General features: G+C 48.2%; 1 protein-coding gene across 2 annotated transcripts in view; it reads right to left on the bottom strand.

The window, feature by feature from the left end:
• Positions 1-210: 210 nt before the first annotated feature.
• IRAK1 (interleukin 1 receptor associated kinase 1) overlaps positions 211-22,010 on the bottom strand; it is a 217,993-nt gene continuing 196,193 nt past the window's right edge. Inside the window, exons 13-14 of one of the 2 annotated variants that reach the window (XM_078664608.1) lie at positions 7,267-7,386; positions 211-678 (exon numbers count right to left, since the gene is read on the bottom strand). In XM_078664608.1, the coding sequence (XP_078520734.1) occupies positions 617-678; positions 7,267-7,386 (182 nt within the window). In that variant the 3' untranslated portion in view covers positions 211-616. The remainder of the gene's footprint in view (positions 679-7,266; positions 7,387-22,010) is intronic. The other variant, XM_078664609.1, reaches the window with a different exon arrangement.

The raw sequence follows: 22,010 nt of genomic DNA, 5'->3' as shown, positions 1-22,010 counted from the left end.
GTATGGGATGTTGAACAGGACGCGGCCTTCATCAGCAAGATTTACAAGCAGCCGGACATGTAAAGGTTTCAGAAGATGGCTCTGCGCTGAACACAGACTGAAGCACAGAACCTGCTCTGTGAAGTGCAGGGCATTGAGGAGAGGTAAACGGGAAGGAGTAGAAAGAGGTGGGCACTGTAGGCTGATTGTCAGAAAAGGCCAGGCTCTACCTGTTGTGAGACTTTTTAATTTTATTACGGATTTAAATGTGCAATTATCCTTTTTTAAAACCTACAGTTACAGCAGTCAAGCCTCCGAGTCTAGTGATATTGCCACAGCAAAAGTTCAGTGAAAATTGCAAAAAGCCAATAGTAGGAGAGGCGTGTCTTGTGCCAACAGTTGGAGGGTGGCTGATGGCGGTGGGTCCATGGCCTTGGCAAGCATGCTGCCAGTCTCAGAGGAGGCTGTTCACAATCTCAGCCTTTGGAAGCTGTTAGGGCCCTCAGTCGAGTCAGGCCTTCAGCTGGTGAGGCTGTCCACAAGGCATGCTGTTCCAGCTTTGTGTAACTTTTCAGTACTAATACTCTGTGTCCTTCACTTCAATGAGAACTTGGACTTCCATTTCCACCCCAGGTAACTAGAAGTTATATTCGTCGCTTTCCTCTGGAGTCCGGCTGCCTCTTTGCAATGGAGGAAGACCTGTGGACAGAAGAACAGACACCGACAATTAACTTCAGAAATCACCAAATCAGATCTTACAAATGATGTAAAATGCTTAAGAATGAAGGGGCGTGGTCTGTGACCCAAATAAAGTCCCTAACGACAAGTGTAAAGTCTATACAAAGTCAAGTACAACTTCTCGGTTTCTTTAACTAAAACTAATTTCAAGTGGGGAATTGTGGCACCAGGCTACCAAAAACATATGAGAAAAAAAGAAAGAAAGAAAGGGAAAGAAAGAAAGAGAAAGAAAAGAAAGAAAATGAAAGAAAGAAGGAAAAAACAAAGACAGAGACAGAAAGAAAGAAAGAAAGGAGAAAGAAAAGAAAGAAATAGAGAAAGAAAAAGAAAGAAAGAAAGAAAAAGAAAGAAAGAAAAAGAAATAACGAACAGGAAGGAAGAGACAGCCACCTAGAGACTGACAGATTAGACCTGTTTACAGACTATTAACTGAGTATCTTCGAAGATGAAGTTGGAGGCGATGAGTTCTAATACTTAGACTGCTATCCTGTTCACCATACCTTCTAGATTCTGAAGCCAACGGCTATAAGAGTTGCTTGCAAGCAGTACTCATAGTTTTTGTTATAACAACAGTTGGCAAGAACATCTTCTGAATATCAAGATGCAGATGCTGAGGAGAGGTTTGTGATGGAAGATTTTAAAGTAGTGAGTGAATCCAGGACAGAAAGGCTCCATGTTCCACACGAGGAGAAAACGGCTGAGGTTTGCTACCCGAGAAGGCGACAAAGGATTAAGTGCGGCTTACAGGTGAGCAGTGGTGGTTTCTGACCAGGGGAATAAGTTACTTTGAGGAGCTTTTAGCCAGAGTACCCTACACGTGCTGGATAACTGGAGGGTTTTTACAAGGTATACTGGGCAGGGAGGAGAAGACTAGGTTTTGCAGATGTCCAAAACAGATAGATTCCAGAACTGTCTAAGATAATCGAAGGACGGCACAGAAGATACAAAGTCTTAATAGAGGCAGGCGAGACCGCTCTTGTCCTCAGATCCACAAGGAGCGAGACAGACAGACCTGCAGAACGAGTGGCGAGACAGAAAGACTAGCAGACTCCGACACAGGGAAACAGAACCCAGGTATATTCACACAAAAAGACAGATCGGCTGAAAGCGAGCCAGAGAGTCAACTCCAGAGAGGATAGTGAATGAGTGAGGAACACAATGACATCAAATGGCAGAGTGAAGATAACGTGTTTCTGATGATACCGGTCTTCATACGCAGGGCTTGCAGCCAGACGTTTTTTTTTGGTGCTATAGGTGGTATCGCTCAACTGAATGGTGCTCCATTCAATGATCATGAGAAGGTTAAAGGCGGAGATAGCCTTACTGGGGGTCAGGTCTACGAACTGCAGTTCATGCAACAAATCGGGACAACCTTGACAGCAAGTGATGAAGAAGCGCGCAGAGCGAAGATAAGCACAGAGAGAGGCTAAGAGATCATTAAAGTGAAGATGAACGTCAGTGGTTCAATTTTAAGGAAATCCTCCAGCCAGCAATGAGGACCATATCATTTTTCCATTTGTAATAAAAATGTAGCCTCGACTTTGAAAGACTGGGGAGAAAGGTCCTATCCTCTGCCGAGCCCTGGTCTCAGCTGCTGTTCCACGGCACAGCAGAACCGATAGTAGACGTTTGATACAGTGTCCAAACCAAAGTGGGGTCGTGAAGCCCAACAAAGGTGGCAAGTTTGTTTCCTTGAGTTCCTGAAGTTGTTGATTTATTGTGTTAGAGTGCAGGACACCGGTACAGATGGCCTCTAGGTGAGGACCTACAAGGTGCCATCATTTGGAGAAGTGGAGAAGTGTGGCTCAGGGGTTAGAGGCGGCAGACCCGGAAGCTGAGATCGGTCCTGGACCAGGGTTCAATTCCCCGCCTCGGCGGGTCTTGGGCTAAAAATTCCACAGACTCGATAATTCTCGCCCCGGTGCCTCCTCGACTCACGGGTTCACACTCTGCGACTCTGGGCAATAGCTTGCTTAATCTCCACAACGGCCCCTCGCGGCGGGATGCCTGACTTTCACCTTGTGGATACCCTGCTATCTCACAGGGGAATACCAGGAAGGGTTCCCTAAGCAAGCGCCGGGAAACCCACTGTGGGTAGCTGTGCGCTATATAAGCTCAACTACATTTACATTTACATTTACATTTCATTCGTTGGCATCACACCGTACCAGGATAACAAGAAATTTGCTTTGGCTGTGTGCCAGTGTCGATTATTCAATAGCGCTTTCAGGTAGAAGGTGCTCCCAGGGTTCACATACAATTAGACAGGACCCAATCATTGCTGTATCACGCGCCTATCCGGTGGTTTCACCCAGGGACCACCTAGTGTAAGATACGTTTTCCAGGCTTGTGGCATTGATGGCCATAGTGACATGGTCTTCTGTGTACGTTAAATATGCATGCCTAGTCTGTTTTTTGGATTAAATAAGGGGTTTTGTCTGCGCACTTTTGGCAACCCCAGACAAATATTGAATAATAGAAGTTTTCCCAAACTGAGATAGGCTTGTGCCCACGGCAAGTATATAGAATCCTAGGGTAATGAAATCCAAAATTCTGGATTGGCGTTGTGGATACACGAAGTAGAAAACTATGCTGTTATAGTATTTTCTTCTTTATTTAAATCCCAGTCAATACAAAGGCAGCTGACCCAAAAGGCCAACGGGCCAGGGTTTTTTTCAAGGCTGATTAGAGAGGTGAGCCTGAATACATCAACACAGTAATGAGATACAGTGTGTCAAAGAATAAACATATGGTCGCATAAGGTCAAATGTCAGGTAGCAGCCTGGCAAGAATGGGGTGTTGTACAGATAAGTTATAGGAAAATACAGGGTGCAGTTACCATGAGGAGGAAGGAAAAGAAAAAGACAAGCGTGTCAAGAAGGAAAAAAGAAAGAAGAAAGGAAAAATGGGTATAGGAAAACAGGGGGGTAGTATTAATATCAGTGTGGTACGTGTGGGAATGAAGGCTAGTCTGCCTGATTTACAAACTGGTCTCGTTCTCTTGCTTCTCCACTGACTTGAACAGTTCTCTTGCTTCACTATACTCTGGAATGCTGACATTTGTTGATAACTGCTCTCTGTACACACGAGAGCCCTTGTCTTTTGAGTCTCCACCAGTATTTACAAACTATAATTCAGTTACCCCGGACCAATACAAATGTATATTTACAGTACTATTAATGTGATGATATTATGAAATTGAGTATTTTTAATGTGTTTCTGTATATGAATATTAATTAAAAAACCTGCTTTATTCCCCGATACTCTTTCTTCCATATCTATCTAATCTGCTATCCCGGATACATGTTCTTTTGATCGTCCTCTGTTGTGTACTTAAACTGTACTCAAAATCACACTATACTTTTCTTCATTCCCACACGTACCACACTGCTATTAATCCTACGCCCCTATTTTCTTACACCCTTCTTTCCTTTCTTTTTTCCTTCTTGACACTCGTCTTTTTCTTTTCCTTCCTCCTCAGGGTAACTGCACCCTGTATTTTCCTGTAACTTACCTGTACAACACCCCATTCTCGCTGGGCCGCCACCTGACATTATGCGACCATATGTTTATTCATCAGCACACTCTAACTACTGTTCTTTTTGATGTATTTATGCTCACCTCTCTAATCAGCCTTGAAAAAGCCCCTGGCCCGCTGGCCGTTTGGGTGAAACACGTGGCCGCTGTTTTTGTATTTACTTGCATTTAAATAAAGAAGAAAATACTATAACAACATAGTATTCTACTTCCTGTATCCACAACGCCAATCCAGAACTTAGGATTTAATTACCCCAAGATTCTATATACTTTCCGTGGGTACACGCCTATCTTACTTTTGGAAAACTATTATTATTATTCAATATCTGGCTGGGGTTGCCAAAAGTGCGCAGACAAAATCCCTCATTTAATCAAAAAAACAGAACTAGGTATGCATACTTAACGTACACAGAAGACCATGTCACTATGGCCATCAATGCCACAAGCCTTCACATGGAACGGTGTGCTCTTGATAAACTTTCTGCTCTAAATTCCATCAACATACCATCATATAAAGACCTAGACTGTGCTTGGGAGTTTAAGATTACACAGTTCTCCCAACATCTGTCTGGCACTAACCTACAACTAGTAGCAGGATGAAAAGCACCCAAAATATCTCTGGGAGAGTCACTGTGAGGTTACCCAAAGCACAACATATCCCCACTGAACTAAATAAGTAACAATGCTCAGTTGTTCTGTTAACTATGAAGACATGGTAACTACTTTTTTTGCACACAATAAAACATGGCTAATTGTGCTATAACTGTGTTTCTGACCACCACCTGGCTGGGTGCTTGTTGTCTACTCATCACAGACTTCACCACCACTCTGGTTTAGGTTCCCACATTTTGTGTCTATGACGCTATGCATCATTACTGCCTTATGTGCATCATCCGTTTTCGAAACATCTTGCCACTCTTGTAGATGAACATTGTATGACTGACTAGGTAGAAGCCACGTCAAAAACTTCCTGAAGCGCTCATTTATTTTAATACAAACGTCAATGATGCTTGAGAAACATATATTGTCAAGATCAAAACGCAAAAATGGTTTAAATTGTAAACTATGAAGCCGGAGTCTGGTGTATATAAAGGTGCAGACAAAGATGGGGAGCCAACAAAGACCCCCAGCAGCATGGGACCTGGAAACTAAAAAAAGAGCTGCTTGAAAGCATTTCTCATGCTCCACTACGCTTCGAGTCACACGTGTGCTTGGGGTCTACAATTCTGCACAAATAATACACATGGTGTGCTGAAGTGTCAACACGTTTGAGAGAGTATTACTCAGGAAAACAATATCTAATACGCGTCCCAACAACATTTGGAGTTCATTTCACTATGGAAAGGAGGATGCTTTAGGTGCATGCGAAGGATATTGGGACACAGAGGGCCTTAGGGATCTGAAGGCCCAGCGGGTTCACCAAAAGGTAGCTGTAAATGCAAAACATTATCATGTAGGGGTATGGAATGGAATCAAAAATTCTAAAGCACCTATCCAGTCTACATAAAAAAAAAAAAAAAAAATTGGAGAAGAGACCATAGATCAGGGAGACTTCCTTCCCTCCTTTGGAGAAGTAAACTTAATACATTTCACACTGGATGAAATATCACATTGGAATTTTGAATAGTTTACAACATAGAAAGAAAATGATTCTGCTCTTCTCTGGTGAATTCCTCAGATGCTACCTTTCTAACGCTCTTTGGATAACTTATATGATATTATTTAAAGACTCATATTCTTAAATACTTTGACATATAGAGTATACACTGGGATGGTGCACTTAACCTCGAGCACAGGGACTACTTCAGCCAGGAAGCGAGTTAGATCTAAGGGCAAATACAAAATATTTTCAACAAAAATGCTCGCTCGGTAGCTTGAGATGACTTCATTGTGATAAAAGGATTAAACTTAAACACATTGCGGGAGAGGTGGCGAGCAAAGTGACCAGCTGTTAGTGGGATTTCTATTTTGGTGTTATAGGCATAGAATATATATTTTACATTATTCACCTAATCCTCAGGACATAATACTAAAAAAAAAATAAAAAAAATGAAAGCATATTTGCATCTCTTGGGGGAAGTCATGTAATGGAGATGCAGAGTAGCTGTTACATAACAATGTCTAAATCTCTCTGAAGCGGGCTTGGTTTCCTGGCTCAGTACTAAAATATAACCAGGGCCAGAAATCTTTTCTGAAGACTAAGAAAGTGTTAGTAGGTGGGAGGCACAGGTCATATGATCCATCCAATGGATACTGAGAAGCTCATGCAGGTTGGGGTGGGTACAAAGCATTACCAGGCCAGACGCACGCCAGTGTAACAACCACATTACAGTGGGAACGATTCCACGTGGCCATGTTTTTCCATCGTGGCTGCTCTCAGTGAAAGACAGCCGGTGCAGGATGAACAATCCAGCACATAATGGTGCTTTTCACAGGAGGGAAACAAGGAACAATGGTTCAAACTGCCCCCCACCCCCTGCACGCACCCCAACAGCATTTAGGGGTCATAAAGGTCCCCTTGAAGATGGATCCAGTCAGACTGCACCTAACCTTGTAGGGTCTTCACTGCCCTCAGGGTCTGCATACAACCACATCAACATTGCAGATCCTGCAATGTTGTCAACATCTGGGCAGGCACAAGCCCAGCCTGACTTGGAAGGGATAAGAGACAAATAGATATAGAAATGTGTCTTTGATGTCTGGAGAAGGCCTGGAGGTCTTGGAAGCCCCAGGGCCCTGTCCCAAAGTGCCCTTTTAGCCTGTGTATCTGTGTCTGCAACACAGTGCAAAGTCTTCCAGCAAAGTGTTCCCTTTTTTCCACCAGACCACACCCCCGTATGAGGGAACAGCCATTACACAATGAATAGATGCAACATTTATGACTGTGGCAAATGTGTCTGCACCTAAAAAACTAATCAGTTTAGAATGCAGTTAGCACTTTTCCACCAGTGGGTCCCAGAAGTGCTGCAGTAAAAGCCTCCATGGGCAGAGGTAGTGCTGGACAAGTCGTACCTGGATTTGATCCAGAGTTCAGGAGCTCCAGGCTGCTGATGTTTCCCTGCGCATACTCTGCCAGTAGCTGAACGAACCTCTCCTTGGCTGGATTTATGATGATCTCTCGTGGAGGGTCATCTACCCAAGAGAAGGAAATGTGGAGACGGATTAAAAGGCTGGTTAAGAGTGGCCAAAAGAACAATGCACATGCTGCAGGCGAGGTACACTTCAGGAGACTGGGGTGTGGGAATTGTGGCATCTTATCATACTGAACCCCTCTAGCGAGTGCCAGTTTCTTTGACAAAGTATTAGATTATCAGTACTGCTAAGCCCAAGCAAGAACAATAGCACACCGTGTATACAGAGAGCGAAGCATAACTATATCCAACAACAGGCAGAGGAAGGGTGACTGACCTTATGGCACTAGCTCCACCAATGGCAATGAGGGGAACCATCCACCCAATTTATACTTACGAATTCACCATTGTTTCTCCCGGCATCAAAGTTGAATAACACAGCAATCTTTCGCTGAGCAAAACCTCCTAGTACATCACTTGAAATGTGGGTACTTGACGTGTACCCTACTTTGGGGCTACATTTCCAATACCATTAGATAGGGTGGTGGCATGGATGATGGAACTGCTGGCATAGAGTCTTGCCCGAAAGATTGCATGCGCTGTTGCTTATGAGACATTTTGTTAGCTTACAGTGGGCTTAGAGACTGCCCATTGCTTACCATTGGCTAGCTTCATCGTTTGCTTGCTTCTAGCCTGACGTGCGTAGACTTCACTTCCTCTTCTTCTGTTTGGCACTTCCCTAGATCATGGCCCCAAGTACTTGTGTCCTTCCACTGCTTGCATTTAGACCCCCCCCTTTATCGCTCTCTCACCCGTGCATTTACGGCCCCCATTTGTGCTTATGTTGCCCCCTGGGTCCTCTGTGATTCTGTGCCCACCCACACAACAGGTTCTTTCGTTTGTGCTTCTGTGCCTCACTTCCCCAAGCGCTTCTCCATGTTGCTCCCTTCACTGATCCAGTTGCTGCCTTCTCCAACCCGCTAATGGAACCCATTAACATTCAACAAAATAAAATGGTGAATTAGCACCCCCTGGCCAGAGGTCGTTTTGTAGGTGGGCACACCTTATTTTTTTTGGTCCTTTAAGAATAAATAAATAAATAAATAAATAAATAAATAAAAAAAAAAAAGATATATATATATATATATATATAAATAATATATATATATATTATATACACACACACACACACACACACACATATATATTTTTTTAGGTCTCGTCTGAGCCAGCGCATGCGCTGAGGAGACATTTAGTAAGTGGGCTTTAAAAATCCGACCACACGTTTTTGCTTGTGGCCTAAAGCTTGCGGTTACGCGCAGAGGCACCATCTGGCTTTCCTCCTCTCTCTTGTCATGGCTAATTAGGCTTCCTTTTAGCGCGCGCGTGCATACACACACAACTCCCGGGCTTGCTCCTCTCTCTTGTCATGGCTCATTAAGCTATTAAGCTTCCTTTTAGCACGCGTGCACACAACTCCCGGGCTTGTTATTAAAAGTAATTATTCGTTTCTGTCAAGGCGGTTATTACAAGAGCAATAAATAACCTCTTGATTCTTCACTGACACTGCCGGGAGAGCCAATGATAAATTCACTCCCTCTCTTTGAAATTGATTGCGCGCCTCATTTTAAAGCAAGGCCTGGGGCACAGGAAGACTAACAGCTCGCAGTGGGCCTACGTTTTGAACCTGGGAGACACTATTTCAATATTTTGAACAGGGCAAGTCTCTTTTCAAACGGGTCCCATCCTGGGCAACTTGCATAAATCAGCCTTGGAATTCACACTAAATTTGTTAAGCCATTTTGACATCTTGGTTTGAGGTTCTTTAGAGGGATTTCCTTTTTTATGTAAAAATAAGTGACTTGTGCCAAGCGCTGTCGCGCCTGCCCTCATTCCGCTGCTTCCTTGATAAGATCTTCTGGGTCCGTGGCTCGGAAGCGCGGGCTGTATTAACACCTCATCATTTATTCTTCACTTCAGCACTCCCAAATGGCAGAACCTCGCGGAGCAAGGGCAGAGCCAAACTCCAAAGCAAGGATCTTTGAATTTACCCACTTACATGGTATGCTGACTCAAAGACTTTATCTGCATCACAAACGTCGCTCTGCTCCTAGTTGTTCGGGTAGAGGGGCAGGAGCTGACTGAGCTTGTTCAGTCAAAGGAAGACCTATGAATGAACAGCGTATTATTCCCTGTCCGCTCATCAAATCACCATCGCCTTTCAATTAGCGGAGCGCATAAATAATTAGCGTTTAGAACGTCGTCTTGAGCTATTTGCATAGCATTCTCTGCCCATCACCCACCCTTCTGCTTCTTTCCGTGGCAAACCACTCACTCACTTTTGTATGGACGCCAGAATCTTAGCCATAGTCATGTTCGTTAGGGCATTTATTTAGTATTTCTCCATGGAAAAAAAATGCATCGTAATGGAGAAACCCGTACCATTACACTTTCACATGTGGGGGTATTTCCTTCCCATGAACCCCTTTCAATGGATTTACTCCTTCAAAGAGCAGGATATGGCCAGCTGTTTTCAGGGTGAGATAGTTTTACCTAAGTTTTAGTACTTGTAAACCATGGTAATTGTAATTGCATTTATATAGCGATCACTACTCCAGACGAGGCATGTCTACATGTAAAATGAACTTACATGTACAAATGGTTTTCTGGAATCAGGCCCTCATATTATCAACAAGCACTGGCATAGCCAATACGTCTTGCCTTTGGGACCTTATAAGTGTTTAGCCATACAACAGTTGATGTTGTTGCACCAAGGATATTGTGCTGGATAACTAAACACTTATAAGGTCCCAAAGGCAAGACCTATTGGATATGCCAATACTTGTTTTTCTTTGTGCTGTACACCCAATACTTTGGTGCAGTACAGCATGAAGAAAATACATTGGGAGGGCCAGTAGGTCTCCAAGGCAAAACCTACTGGCTTTGCCAATGCTTCTTCCTACAAAGGCTCCTCCAGGCATGGTGGCAGAAGCTGCCCGGGGAGAAACCCCCTCTGTGACGATGCAGGCTAACTCTAAATACGACTGACTTCCTCTGCAGTGTGGTACGGGCGTCGTCTTCAACATTGTTGTACTGTCCATTTGCACAGCTATTTACACTTATATGTAACTCGGGTACTGCTGCTATTCTGCTTATATAACCCACTATTCCTGGTGTACTACATATTTTTACTTCCTCTCTCCACCTCATGTTACTGATATCATTCCCACTTTTTATAGCGCCAAGTTGCCTCTTAGTGCTAAGATGCCATGTGCCTTCACTACCTCAGGCGCATCTATGCATCTACTCTCCCTTCCCTGGCTACTCTCTTTCATATCTACCTCAGGATTCTTGGCGCTCATGTATCCTACTGTTTCTCTGGTTTTTCTTTTTTACATTTTTTGCTGTGTATTTTATTGGCGCTTTATGTAACCCTGGTATGTGCTATTTTGTGACTTATCCCGTTGTACACAGTTTGCATTTTTACCATTACTATATTTTTATGTCCCCTGTATGTACCTCATGTTGTTATTGTTGTACTTATTTTTACCATTATCCGCTTAACCGCGGCAGCAATTCCGCTGCGGTGCGGCGCTGTAGCGCAGTGGGCGGGGCCGCATCGGCCAACGGACATGCGCAGCACTACGGAGGTAGTGCGCGCGACGGCCGTTGGCCGACGCAAGCAGCAAAGGGGCTAATATACATATCTCTACCTCATGTTATTATTGTTGTGCTTACTCTGTAAAGCACTCTGATAACTTCGGGTCAAGTTCGTGCTATATAAAACTCACGAATAAATAAATACCAGAAGACAACACCGCAGAACGCAGTCCCCCATTGAGAGCTTAGGTTTAAAGCATTTTATTAAAACATAAAAACACGGGGAAGGGAATTAGGAGGTCAAGTTTACATACAGTACAAAAGGAGGCATGTTGCAGCAGTTCTGGTGGAAAGTGGGGAGGTCGGTAGTCCCGGAGGGGAAAAAAGGCAAATGCTGTAAGGCAAGAAGGCCGTGCGAATAACCCTCCAATAGTCCCCAACCTCCCAATCAAAGCTAAGCATGAGTAGCGTCCCGCAACACAGCGTAAACAACACAGTCCCTCCAAGCCCCCCATCCCCAGAAAAAGAAAAAGAAGAAAACAATACCCCAACATCCCCGTCCAATAGCCCGTTATAGAAACATTCACCCCAGCCACCCACCCCCAGCCCCCAGTCCCCCCGATCCCATCCCTCTTAATCCGCTGGAGCCGCCGGCGGCGTCAGCCTAAGAAGGCGTAGGTACCTCGGACATGTGATCTCGCGAAATTCCGTGGACAACAGTGCCAAGAAAGGGTGCCAGAGCTCCTCGAACTGGTCTACATTACCAGCCACTGTGAGCGACATCTTCTCCATACCCAGTACCTGCCAGAGTCTATGTAACCAGCCAGTGATAGAGGGGGCAGTGGGGGTGCGCCAGTGCACAAGGATATTTTGAACCGCTGAGCCTAGCGCAATAGCAATCTGCCTACCCCTGCGGGACTTCAGCGGGTACATCAAGTCGTTGGGAAGGCCTAGCAGGACATATGCCGGGAAGCGCGGGAGTTCAACCTCGAAGTGCCTGTCCACCTCATCTAAGACCTCCTTCCAATAAGCAGACAGTATCGGGCACCCCCAGAGAATGTGCGATAGAGTACCCTCCTGTCCGCAGCCTCGCCAGCAACCCTTGTCGGTGAGTTTGTGCATCTCGTAGAGCCTCTCCGGGGTGTAATACCAGTAGGTGGACACCTTGGTAAAAGTCTCCGTCAGCCCAGTGTGGTACGCAGAGTGCCTCGCCCGATATGCGATCCCGTCCCACTCCTTGTGGCTCAGGGTTCTGCCCAACTCTCTGTGCCAGCGCTCTCTCCCCGGGTTGTGGTATTTTATATAGATCAGTGATAAGCTTGGCATCCGAGGTCCGGGTCACCAGCCACCGCTCGTAAGGTGTGATTTGACGGGCTGCGACGTCGCGCACTTGGGGTTGGAGAGCCCAGTGACGGACCTGCATATAACGCAGTCTGTCCACCTCCGTCAGACCAAAGTCCTGTCGGAGTTGTTGGAAAGGGAGCACGCCCTCCGGCCCGTAAATCTGAAAGAGCGCCCTGCAACCCGCACTCACCCAGTGAGAAAAAGCTCCCGGTTCCAGGCCCGGAGTAAAGTCTGGGTTACCAACTATGGGTGTGAACGGTGATGGGAAAGTAGTTAGCTCGCGGAGCTCACAAACCGCATCCCACACTCGTAGTGGAACCCGGGTGACAAAGGAGGCGTAGAGATTAGCCGGGCGGTGTGCGCGCCGCAGGAATGGAACCTCTTGAAGGGTGCGACCTGCAACCGCCTGATCTTGAAAGAGCCAGTGCTTGTCCGATTCCCACCTGCTCCATTCCACCAAATACCGGAGTTGCGCCGCTTGAAAATACTTCCGGAGGTCCGGAACACCGAGACCCCCCGCCTCCGGTGCAAGCGTGGAAAGAACCCTCTTCATCCGAGGCTTGCGGCCCTGCCACACGAAACGGGAGATGTCAGCTTGCGCTTGCTGTATCCAACCCACAGGGGGCTGGAGAGGTAGAGCGCGAAAAAGATACAAGATCTGGGGCAGTACCGTCATCTTCACCGCTGCGATACGGCCCAGCCACGAGAGCAGGCCCTTGCCCCATCGGCCGAGTTCCTCTTTAATCTTCTTGCTAAGGGAAGAATAGTTGGCTTTGACCATCTCGGGCAGCGAAGGTGCAAGCAGGATCCCCAGGTACGGCACCGTGGAAGAGGACCACTGCATAGGGAAAAGACGCTGGAGGTCTCGCCTGGTGTCCGCGGAGAGCGACACATCCAGGGCAGCCGATTTGGACATGTTCATTTTAAAGCCGGCCACGCGTGCAAAGGCGTTCAGTTCCCGGACGCAGGCAGGGAGTGACCGCCTGGGGTCATCCAGGGTCAGCAGGACATCATCCGCATATAGGCTAACAGTATGGGTATACTGACCCATCTCAACCCCAATAGCGTCCGGATTGTCGCGAATCCTCTGGGCGAACGGCTCCATATAGAGGGCGAACAAAAGCGGTGAGAGGGGGCATCCCTGTCTCGTACCACGCTCAATGGCAAAACTACTAGAGCTGTGTCCGTTGACCCGCACCGATGCTGACGGTCTCCTATAACAATTGAAGACCATGGAGCGGAACTTCTCGCCGATCCCCAGTTTCCCGAGAACCAGCTCAAGGTACGGCCAATGAACCCTATCAAAGGCCTTCTCCGCATCGACCGACAGCAACATCCGTTCCCCCGGGACGCGTGAGGCCTTTTCTAACACGTGCGTCACCCTCTTGGTGTTGTCGACTGTCTGCCTACCGGGCACAAAACCAGCCTGGTCCGCCTCCACCAGGCCCGGTAGGTGCAGTCCAAGTCTGGCCGCCAGGATCCCCGTGTAGAGCTTAAGGTCCACATTCAGAAGCGAAATAGGCCGATATGAACCGCACAGGGTCCGATCCTACCCGGGCTTCGGAATAACCGACACCGTCGCGGAAAGAAGGTCTGGCGGGATGGCCCCCGGCTCAGAGAAGAAGTTGAACAGGCGAGCCAGTATAGGCGCCACAGTGGAGCAGAAGGTCTTGTAGAACAAGGCCGTGTAGCCATCCGGGCCCGGGGCCTTACCGTGCTTCAATCGTGCGATAGCGGAGATGACTTCCTCCACATGGATGTCCCTCTCCAGAAGGTCCGCCTGGGCGGGCTCCAGAGACGGGAGGGTCACAGACTCCAGATAGGCCTCAGCTTCTCCCGGTGGGGAGGGTTCCGCGGCGTATAGCGCCTCGTAAAAGCTACGGAAAGAATCCGCCACATCCGCGTCACCGGAAACCGGGACCCCATCCGCGCCCACTAGCTCCTTCACCACATTGCGTTGCCGCGCAGCCCTGAGCCGATGGGCCAGGAGCTTACCGCATCTGTCTCCGCCCGTATAAAAGGCATGCTTCAGACGCAACGCTGCGTATTCCGCCCGATCTAGATCTAGCGCAGAGAGGAGTTTCCTCGCCGCTTTCAGCTGCCTCCAGACCCGAGGAGCCCCCGTGCGGCGGTGAACCTGCTCAAGTTCCCTGACTTGCGCCGTCAGTTCGTCTCTCTTACATTGCCGCTCTCTGTTCTCCGCCGAGGAAATGGAAATAAATTCCCCCCTGAGGACCGCCTTCAAGGCTGCCCACTGCGTCGCTAGAGACGTGTCGGAGTTGCTATTGTGGACCAGGTACTCCTGAATGACCTCCCCCACTCGCGTCACCACCGACTTCCTATGTAGAAGCGTATCCCGAAGCCGCCACATCCCTCTAGAGGGGGGGGCTGCCGGCCAAGCAAAGACTCCGGAAACCGGTGCATGATCGGACAGGGACAAGACCCCGATGTCTGCCGCCGTGGCGGCCGAGCGAAGCGGTCCGCTCACCAAGAGGTAATCCAACCGCGAATAAGTGCGGTGCGCATGGGAGAAGTATGAATAGTCCCTATCGGTGGGGTGCATAGTGCACCAGAGGTCATGCAGATCCATCTCAGCAATCCGGTCTCGCACCGCTCGAGAAAGCTCCCCCGTCTGCGGGAAGCGTTGGGCAGACCTATCCAAAGCTGAGTCGAAGACCATATTTAGGTCACCCCCCAGGACAACATGGCGATCGGGCGAGGCAGTGACGTCCACCAACACTGATGCCAGGAAACGATCCTGGTGGTCATTCGGGCTGTAAACGGAGCCAACCGTGAAGGCGATACCTCCAAGCCGCATGCGATACACTAGGAGCCTCCCCTTCTGCTCGGCATATTTATACAACACCTCGCCCCTGAAGGAGCTGGCTAAAAGAATGGCTACACCCGCAGTCTTGGTCGCCGCCGAAGAGAAGAATTGGGTGGGGAACTTGGCAGAGCGCAACCTATGACAATCATTGGAAAGTAAATGGGTTTCCTGCAAAAGGCAAATGTCCGCCTGCGTCCCCTCCAGCAGGGAAAGGATCGCCCTACGCTTCACAGGGTTGTTCAGACCCTTAACATTAAGGGTCACCACCTTCAAGGACGGCATCGCTCCCAGGGGATCGAAGCGCTATGCAGCAAGTGAGGGATCAGCGGAGGGGGCGCGCGGGGCAGGGAAGGCCAGAACCGGCCTCGCGCGTGCATGGGCAGTATCGGACGGGACCCCATCAACAACAAACCAACTCCTAAACCCTCCCTGAACCAACCCATGGCAACTAGCCAAAACCATAGACAAAGAAAAACACCCCATTGTCTCAGTCCAGCCCGAACGGGCAAGTCTGCAGAAATCAATCAAGTGGACGTTCAGCCACTCACCTCCAACCGTCCCCCCCCAACCCCCCAGCCCCAACCCAGCATCGTAGAGGCTAAGAATCTCTCCCCCCGGAGTGAAGTTAGGCCGTCATGGCCACACCGCTGGATTCAGGCAAGGTCCCGGCCGCCGCTCTCAGGGCCTCCGCCATATCCGCCCTGACGGTAGGGGAATCAGGGCGACTCGCAGTCGCCGGCGATTGTCGTCTCCTCGATCTTCGCCGGCCCCGTCTCTCGGGACGTCTCCATGCGGGCGTCGCTCCGTCTTCGTCCATGGCTGTGAGTCCCAACACCCCGCAGATGTCTTGGAGGGAGCGCAGCTGGTGTAACACTCCATTCCATCGGAAGATTAGACGGAAGGGGTGACCCCAAGAGTAGGGCGTCTCATGTTCCCGCAGAAAGTCCGTAGCGATCCGGAAGGACCTACGCTTCTGCAGCGTGATGGCGGACAGGTCCTGGTAGAGCGCCACGGGCCGCTCTCTGAAGGTTAAAGGCTGCTTCCTGCGGGCTTCTGTCATAATGCGCTCCTTCAAAGGGAAGTCCGGCAGGAACGCCAGAATATCAGGGGGGGGTGCCGATGACTGGCGCTGGCGGCCCACTCTGTGCGCTCTGTCTATGCGAATCGGAAAGTCCGTGTCTTCTCCCAAAATCTCCCGGAACAGGTCCTGCAAATAGGCCACCAGGTCCGATCCCTCATCTGTGGATGAAACACCCCGCACCCGGATATTGTTCCGCCTGGACCTGTTCTCGAGGTCCTCAGAGTGGGCCTGGAGCTCGACGCATTGCTCCCGTAGGCGGAGAACGTCCTGCTGGAGATGGACTATCTCCTCATCGCGGCGCTGGGCTGCCGTTTCCACCGTGTCAACACGTTCGCCAAGGCCCTCGACCTCTCTGCGCACCTCTCGGACCTCGCTGGCTACCTCGCTCTTGAGCGTCTGGAAGTCCTCCCTGAGGGAGCTGAATAAGTCCTCCATGAAGGACCTCGTGACCGGTGGCTCGCCTCCAGTGGCGTCCGCCGAGGCCCGAGAGGGCCCCGGGGATGGTTGCGTCCTGTCCCGCTGCTGCTGGGCCCTGCTGAGCATGTCTGGCAGAGTGCGGTCCCCCCTTTTCGCGCCTCCTCTCCCAGTCATCCTGGCCTCCGCAGTGGGCAAAGCTCAGGGCTGGCCGCTGTAGATGCGTCCAGTCGCTCGTGGGCACCAGATGTGAAGGCCCCGCCGGGGACAAGGGTGATGCGTCACAGGCGACAAAATGGCGGCTCAGGCCAGGGCGAGACGATCATAGTACCGACCAGAGCGATAAGCAGGGCCAAAGTCAGGGTCCTTCAGTAGTTCACTCTCAAGGAAGGTAGTGCGGGAGCCAGGGCGAAAGGAGGCACTCGTTCGGCAAGGGCGCGGGGAGGGTCGCCAGCTCCAGCTCCTCAGTGACAAGATGGCGGAAGAGCGGAACCCGGGAGGGCGGCCCAGGCCGGCAAGACCGCCGGAGACCCCCGGGCTGCAATGGGCCAGGAAAGATCAAAGCCAGTGTCCCACAGTTGTACCGGCGGGTACACCCAGATCGGCCGCCGTTCAAACGCCTCCGTCTCCCGCCTCCAGGTTCGGGATCCACGTCGCATCACTCACCGACATCAGTGGTGAAGGGGTAGTGCACCAGCGAGGGTCCAGGGTCCGCTGTCCAGCGGCGACTCTGGTCACGTAGGCTCCGGCCGGAGGGACCCGCACTCTGCAGAGCACGTCGGGTCCGATCCCTCGGGAACACCCGCACTCAGCACTCGGCCCAGCCGAGGCACCCGGAGAGCGCCGCAACACGCTCCGCCCCCAGGCTCCTCTCCGTGGTCCGACCCAAGCTCTTCTCCGTGGGCCGATCTACGAATAAACTTTCAGGGCACTTCCTCCAGGGCGATAGGAGTCAAAGTAGTATCAAAATGTGCCCCAGGAACTCCGGCACAGTTCTCTCGCCCGCAAAGCAGCCGCGGGGGGAGAGAAGCGCAGGAACCGGGGCTCGAGCTGAGCTGGGCCGGGGGAGCTACGGGAGGAAGCGTCCGCTCACACCGCCATCTTGGCCACGCCCCCCCCCCCATTGAGAGCTTAAATCAGTCCCTAACCCACACACTCTCCTGAATCTGTGTCTTGGGAACATCGCCACCTGTTGGCGTGGACTGGGAGCAATCTGCAAAGCTTTGAACATTGTGGCCATGGGGGCTTGCATGTGCATACCTACACCATGGCCTTGAGCCCAGGCGATAGTTTCTTCCTACATATAACTTTCAGTTTGAGTACACTAGATGGATACATTACAAGTCATACAACATAGGTCTGAAGCTCTTATTGGGGGTGAGAAGAGTTAGCACATTGAAGACACTTCGAGCGAAGAGCCACAGGAGTACCTAAGATAACGGACATTCACTTAAGCGGGGTACCTGCACATCCCTACTCTTCTGAATAGCAAGAGGACACTGCCTGTCTGATTGCTTCTAAGCAAGTCCTGCAATATCCAACCACAGCTTGAACAGTGCAGGGATGCGCATAACAAATTCTACACTGGAATATACAAAAAGATGATGGGAGGAATCAATCTTAATCACTGGTAATTATACAGAGCTGCATCCCAGCCTATCGCTATTATGCACACCATGTTACCACATTTTGGACCCAGACATATGCAAATCAGTCTCAACCTTTCACTAATTGGAACAGTCCAGCCCGAACTGCCACTCCATTGTCCTCCTTGAACTGAAACACAAGCAACCCAAGACCAAGGTCGCCCTGATTGGGGCTCTTCAGTCAGGTGTAGTTTGATTCCAGTGGCACAGTGGGCACGGAATCCATGTCCGGGCATACCCCTCCCACTTAGGGCGTCACACTGAACTTTACAAAAACGTGTTTGCTGGAATAGTGGATTCATTCTCAACAACTGGTAATCTCTGGGGGCCACATCCCAGTACATTGTTATTTTACACAGTATGCCACCTCAGTTTATACCCAGCAATATGAAAATCTGTGACAACCCTGCTCCAATAGGAAACAGTCCAGTCAGAACAGCTATCCCGAGCAATTGCCAGTGGTTAGACGTATTGCAAGCATTTCTCCCATCACCTTTGAGGTCATGCCCTAAGTGGCCAAGGGTGTTCCTAGACATGTCCTGTGCTCACTGTGCCACTGAAACCAAGCTACATCTGATAGATCTTCCAAAGATGGATGTGGAAGGCCAAAGCCTGGATGAAGTCTATATCATTCTGTAATCAGTGCCAAGACCTTGATTGCAGCGGCCTTCAGAAACCTTTCAAGGAGCTAGCTGAGCAGAACTGGGTCAAGGGTGAGTTGTGTGTATCCAATTATTTCAGTGGTAGCCATGGGACGACAAGTGTAAGCCAAATAAGCACTGGATCCTTTTGCTTTTAAGATTTTAAAATCCCTTTTGCTATCTTGGTAGGGCTGAAAAAGCTGTGGGCTGGAGCAGATGGCAAAAATCAAGACTTGCAGTGCTCACATCTAATATTCTATGGAGATTTGAGCCTAGCCATCTAGAGGTTAGGTGCTGCAGCCCAAAGGGAGATGAGCTCAAGTTAAAAACAGGTACGTTAAGCCAGGCTTAACGTCTTAATGCTGTGATCGCAAATAAACTCCTGTTGGGTGGGTGTGCGGTGAAAGAATGAGTAATGCATTGTCTTGGTCTTAAAATTTGAGTACACTGATAACTTTAAAAGAAACTAATTGAATATAAAAAGGTAGAAACAACCAGGAGAGGAAAGGGTCACTTCATTTACTACTGCAGGCCAGAGCTTGGTAAAAGCATCGATCACACATGGGTCAGAAGAAAAGTACATCCTCAAAGGGAGGTCCATATCCTGAACGTGAAGTTCTCAAGTACAAGATGTCCAAAGCATTGCTATGGGATTTCGGCAGCCATTCCACTTCCCACAAAAGGCTGCTGTGAAGCCTCATTTAATGTTCCTATATTTTGTTTTGGTGAGACTGCACCTAGTAGCATTCGTACCACATCTTTAGGCCAGTAGTTCCCAACCTGTGGTCTAGAAACCCCTGGTCGTCCGCAAGGTCTCCTCAGGGGGTCCGTAACTACTTAAAAAATTAAATAACTTTAACAGATTAATGAAGTGTATATAAATAAAGACGCTAAATGTACAATTGAAAATTTTAAGACCTACTGTAAATGTGAAAGATTTGAAATTGGAGGCTAAAAATTAAATCAGTATCCTCAGATTGATTCGTTGGAGTAGTGCAAGTGCATAAAACAGAATATAGTATGGATGACGAGGTGGCCTCAATTGAACTTAGAAAAGCCTCAACTTTCTATTAAAACAAATTGATTTTTTTAAATTCAATGTATATGTGTTTGCAAATGAAATAAAATGTGTCACCATTTGTGTATTTGTTTGATTAATGCCTTTTTTCTGTATTTTTTGCGGTTCAAATCATAAACAATGCTTAGGCCGGGGTCTCAGCTTCCAGTAATGACGCAGTAGGTGGGTGGGGGAGGGGGGATGTCCCTGGATTCCAATAATGATTCAGTGGGGGTTCATGCATTCTAGTAATGATTAGGTGGGGGCCCCCAGAAGTAAAAAGGTTGGGAACCACAGCTTTAGACCAAACAATAATAGACCTTCGTTTTTTTGTGCTGAATAGCTAGCTTTGCTGTTGGCTGAGTGGGATTGGTAACGAAGAGTTGAACTTCAGTAATCAAATTTAGCTCCTTAACAGTGCCAATAAATAAGTAATATTTGAGGTGGGCAATTATTGAAGTTAGACAGCACACCGTCTGACCCGAACATAGTTTGAAGAGACTGAAACTTCCCAAAAGAAGTAGGCCTGGGCGGTAAATTCCGTTCCGCTTGCAGAATTTGGGCAATTTTGCATTTCCTCGGAGAACGCGAAATTGGCCAAAATTCTGCGTTCCGTGACTTCGCAAAATTTTTCGCTTAATCGCGTTCTCAAATGCGTGTTCGTGAGATATTTCCCCCGAGCACGCAAACTGCGATTGCGAACTGTAAAAAAGCATCGCGAACAAGCAATTCCGCGTGTTCGCGGAATTTCTGCGTGTTTGTGGAGATTTTTTACCGTTTCGTGGAGATTTGCGAAACTCGATTCCGCAAATTCCGCCTAGCCCTAAAAAGAAGGATTAATAGCACCACAAATAAGACAATTAGCGATTCGTTTTATTTAAGAAATATTCTGTGATAAGAATAAGTTTCACAAGAAGCACCAAAGCAGGATCCACAAAAAAAAACACCATAAGATAGAAAATTCATATATGGGTTATTTTCTATTATCCATCCCATCTCACCTTTATGCATAGTTGCCAAGTGTCTCATTTAGTCTTTGACAATTCTGTTTTCCTAGAACAGACGTTGTAATCTGGGATTTAGGCTTTCACTTGTACCATTATTAGGAATGGCTTAAAGATTCCAGCCTCCCAAACACGGCTGGTCAAAAAACCAGGAATGGCGGAGGGAGCCATATACAACATGCAGCCTCTTGCTGGTGTGTAGGTCCAGCTATATATTATCACAGTACCTGGAAGCTGAACAAAACAGACCATTTTAAAAGTGGAACCTAACCTCTCGAAAGAAAAGTTGGACGTTGCCCTTATTTTCACGGACGTAAACAGTATACTTTGTTAGCACTTTGGTACCTGTAGCCAACATTTACGAGGATAAAAATGCGGCAAATCCCACACTCCAAAGGAAAAAGACAGTCCCTCTTGGACTTCTCCTATCATGTGGGAATAATGGTCTTGTATATTTCATAGACCCATAGCTGCCTAGGGAATTTTTCTTTAACAATTGTACTTTCCCTTCCCTGGGAAAGATATTAGTAGCAGGGGGTCTTTATATTTACATTGTGTGTGGTGGATAATAACACACCTGGAAGGGCTTGGACCTTCAGACTCGCATAACTGGGACGGATCCACAGATGGACATCAGGGAACAGCCACCAGAACGCTTAATAAAGAATCTCTTATTCTACTTTACTAACTTCATTTTCTGCCAAACACTTGTGGAGTCTGCTTGTTCTCAACACAATCAATGTGTTTGGACTCTTCCCTGTTTCCCAACAATTCTTTATGAAAGATTGACATCTACACCGTCAACGCTCACTACAACGGCAAGCATTGTTAACCCAAACCACCAGCTCTACCAGGTAACCAGAGGATGGATACAGACCTTACGGCACCATCTACCCACTCTTTAGGTGTGGATAAAAGTAATGGTACACCAAGGTGCATTTTAAAGCTCCTTAACAAAGCCTGCGTCCCTAGAGTATATCACCTTCTGAATACGAGGGGCATCAATTAAATAACATTTTAAAAAAATGTTCATGAAGTTTGATAGGATTGAATGTTTTGGCCCTATAATGG

This window comes from Lissotriton helveticus, chromosome 10 (assembly GCF_964261635.1).
Source record: "Lissotriton helveticus chromosome 10, aLisHel1.1, whole genome shotgun sequence".
NCBI lineage: Eukaryota > Metazoa > Chordata > Amphibia > Caudata > Salamandridae > Lissotriton > Lissotriton helveticus.
Note: the sequence above shows the minus strand (reverse complement) of the source record. Positions and strands in the feature narration are given on the sequence as shown.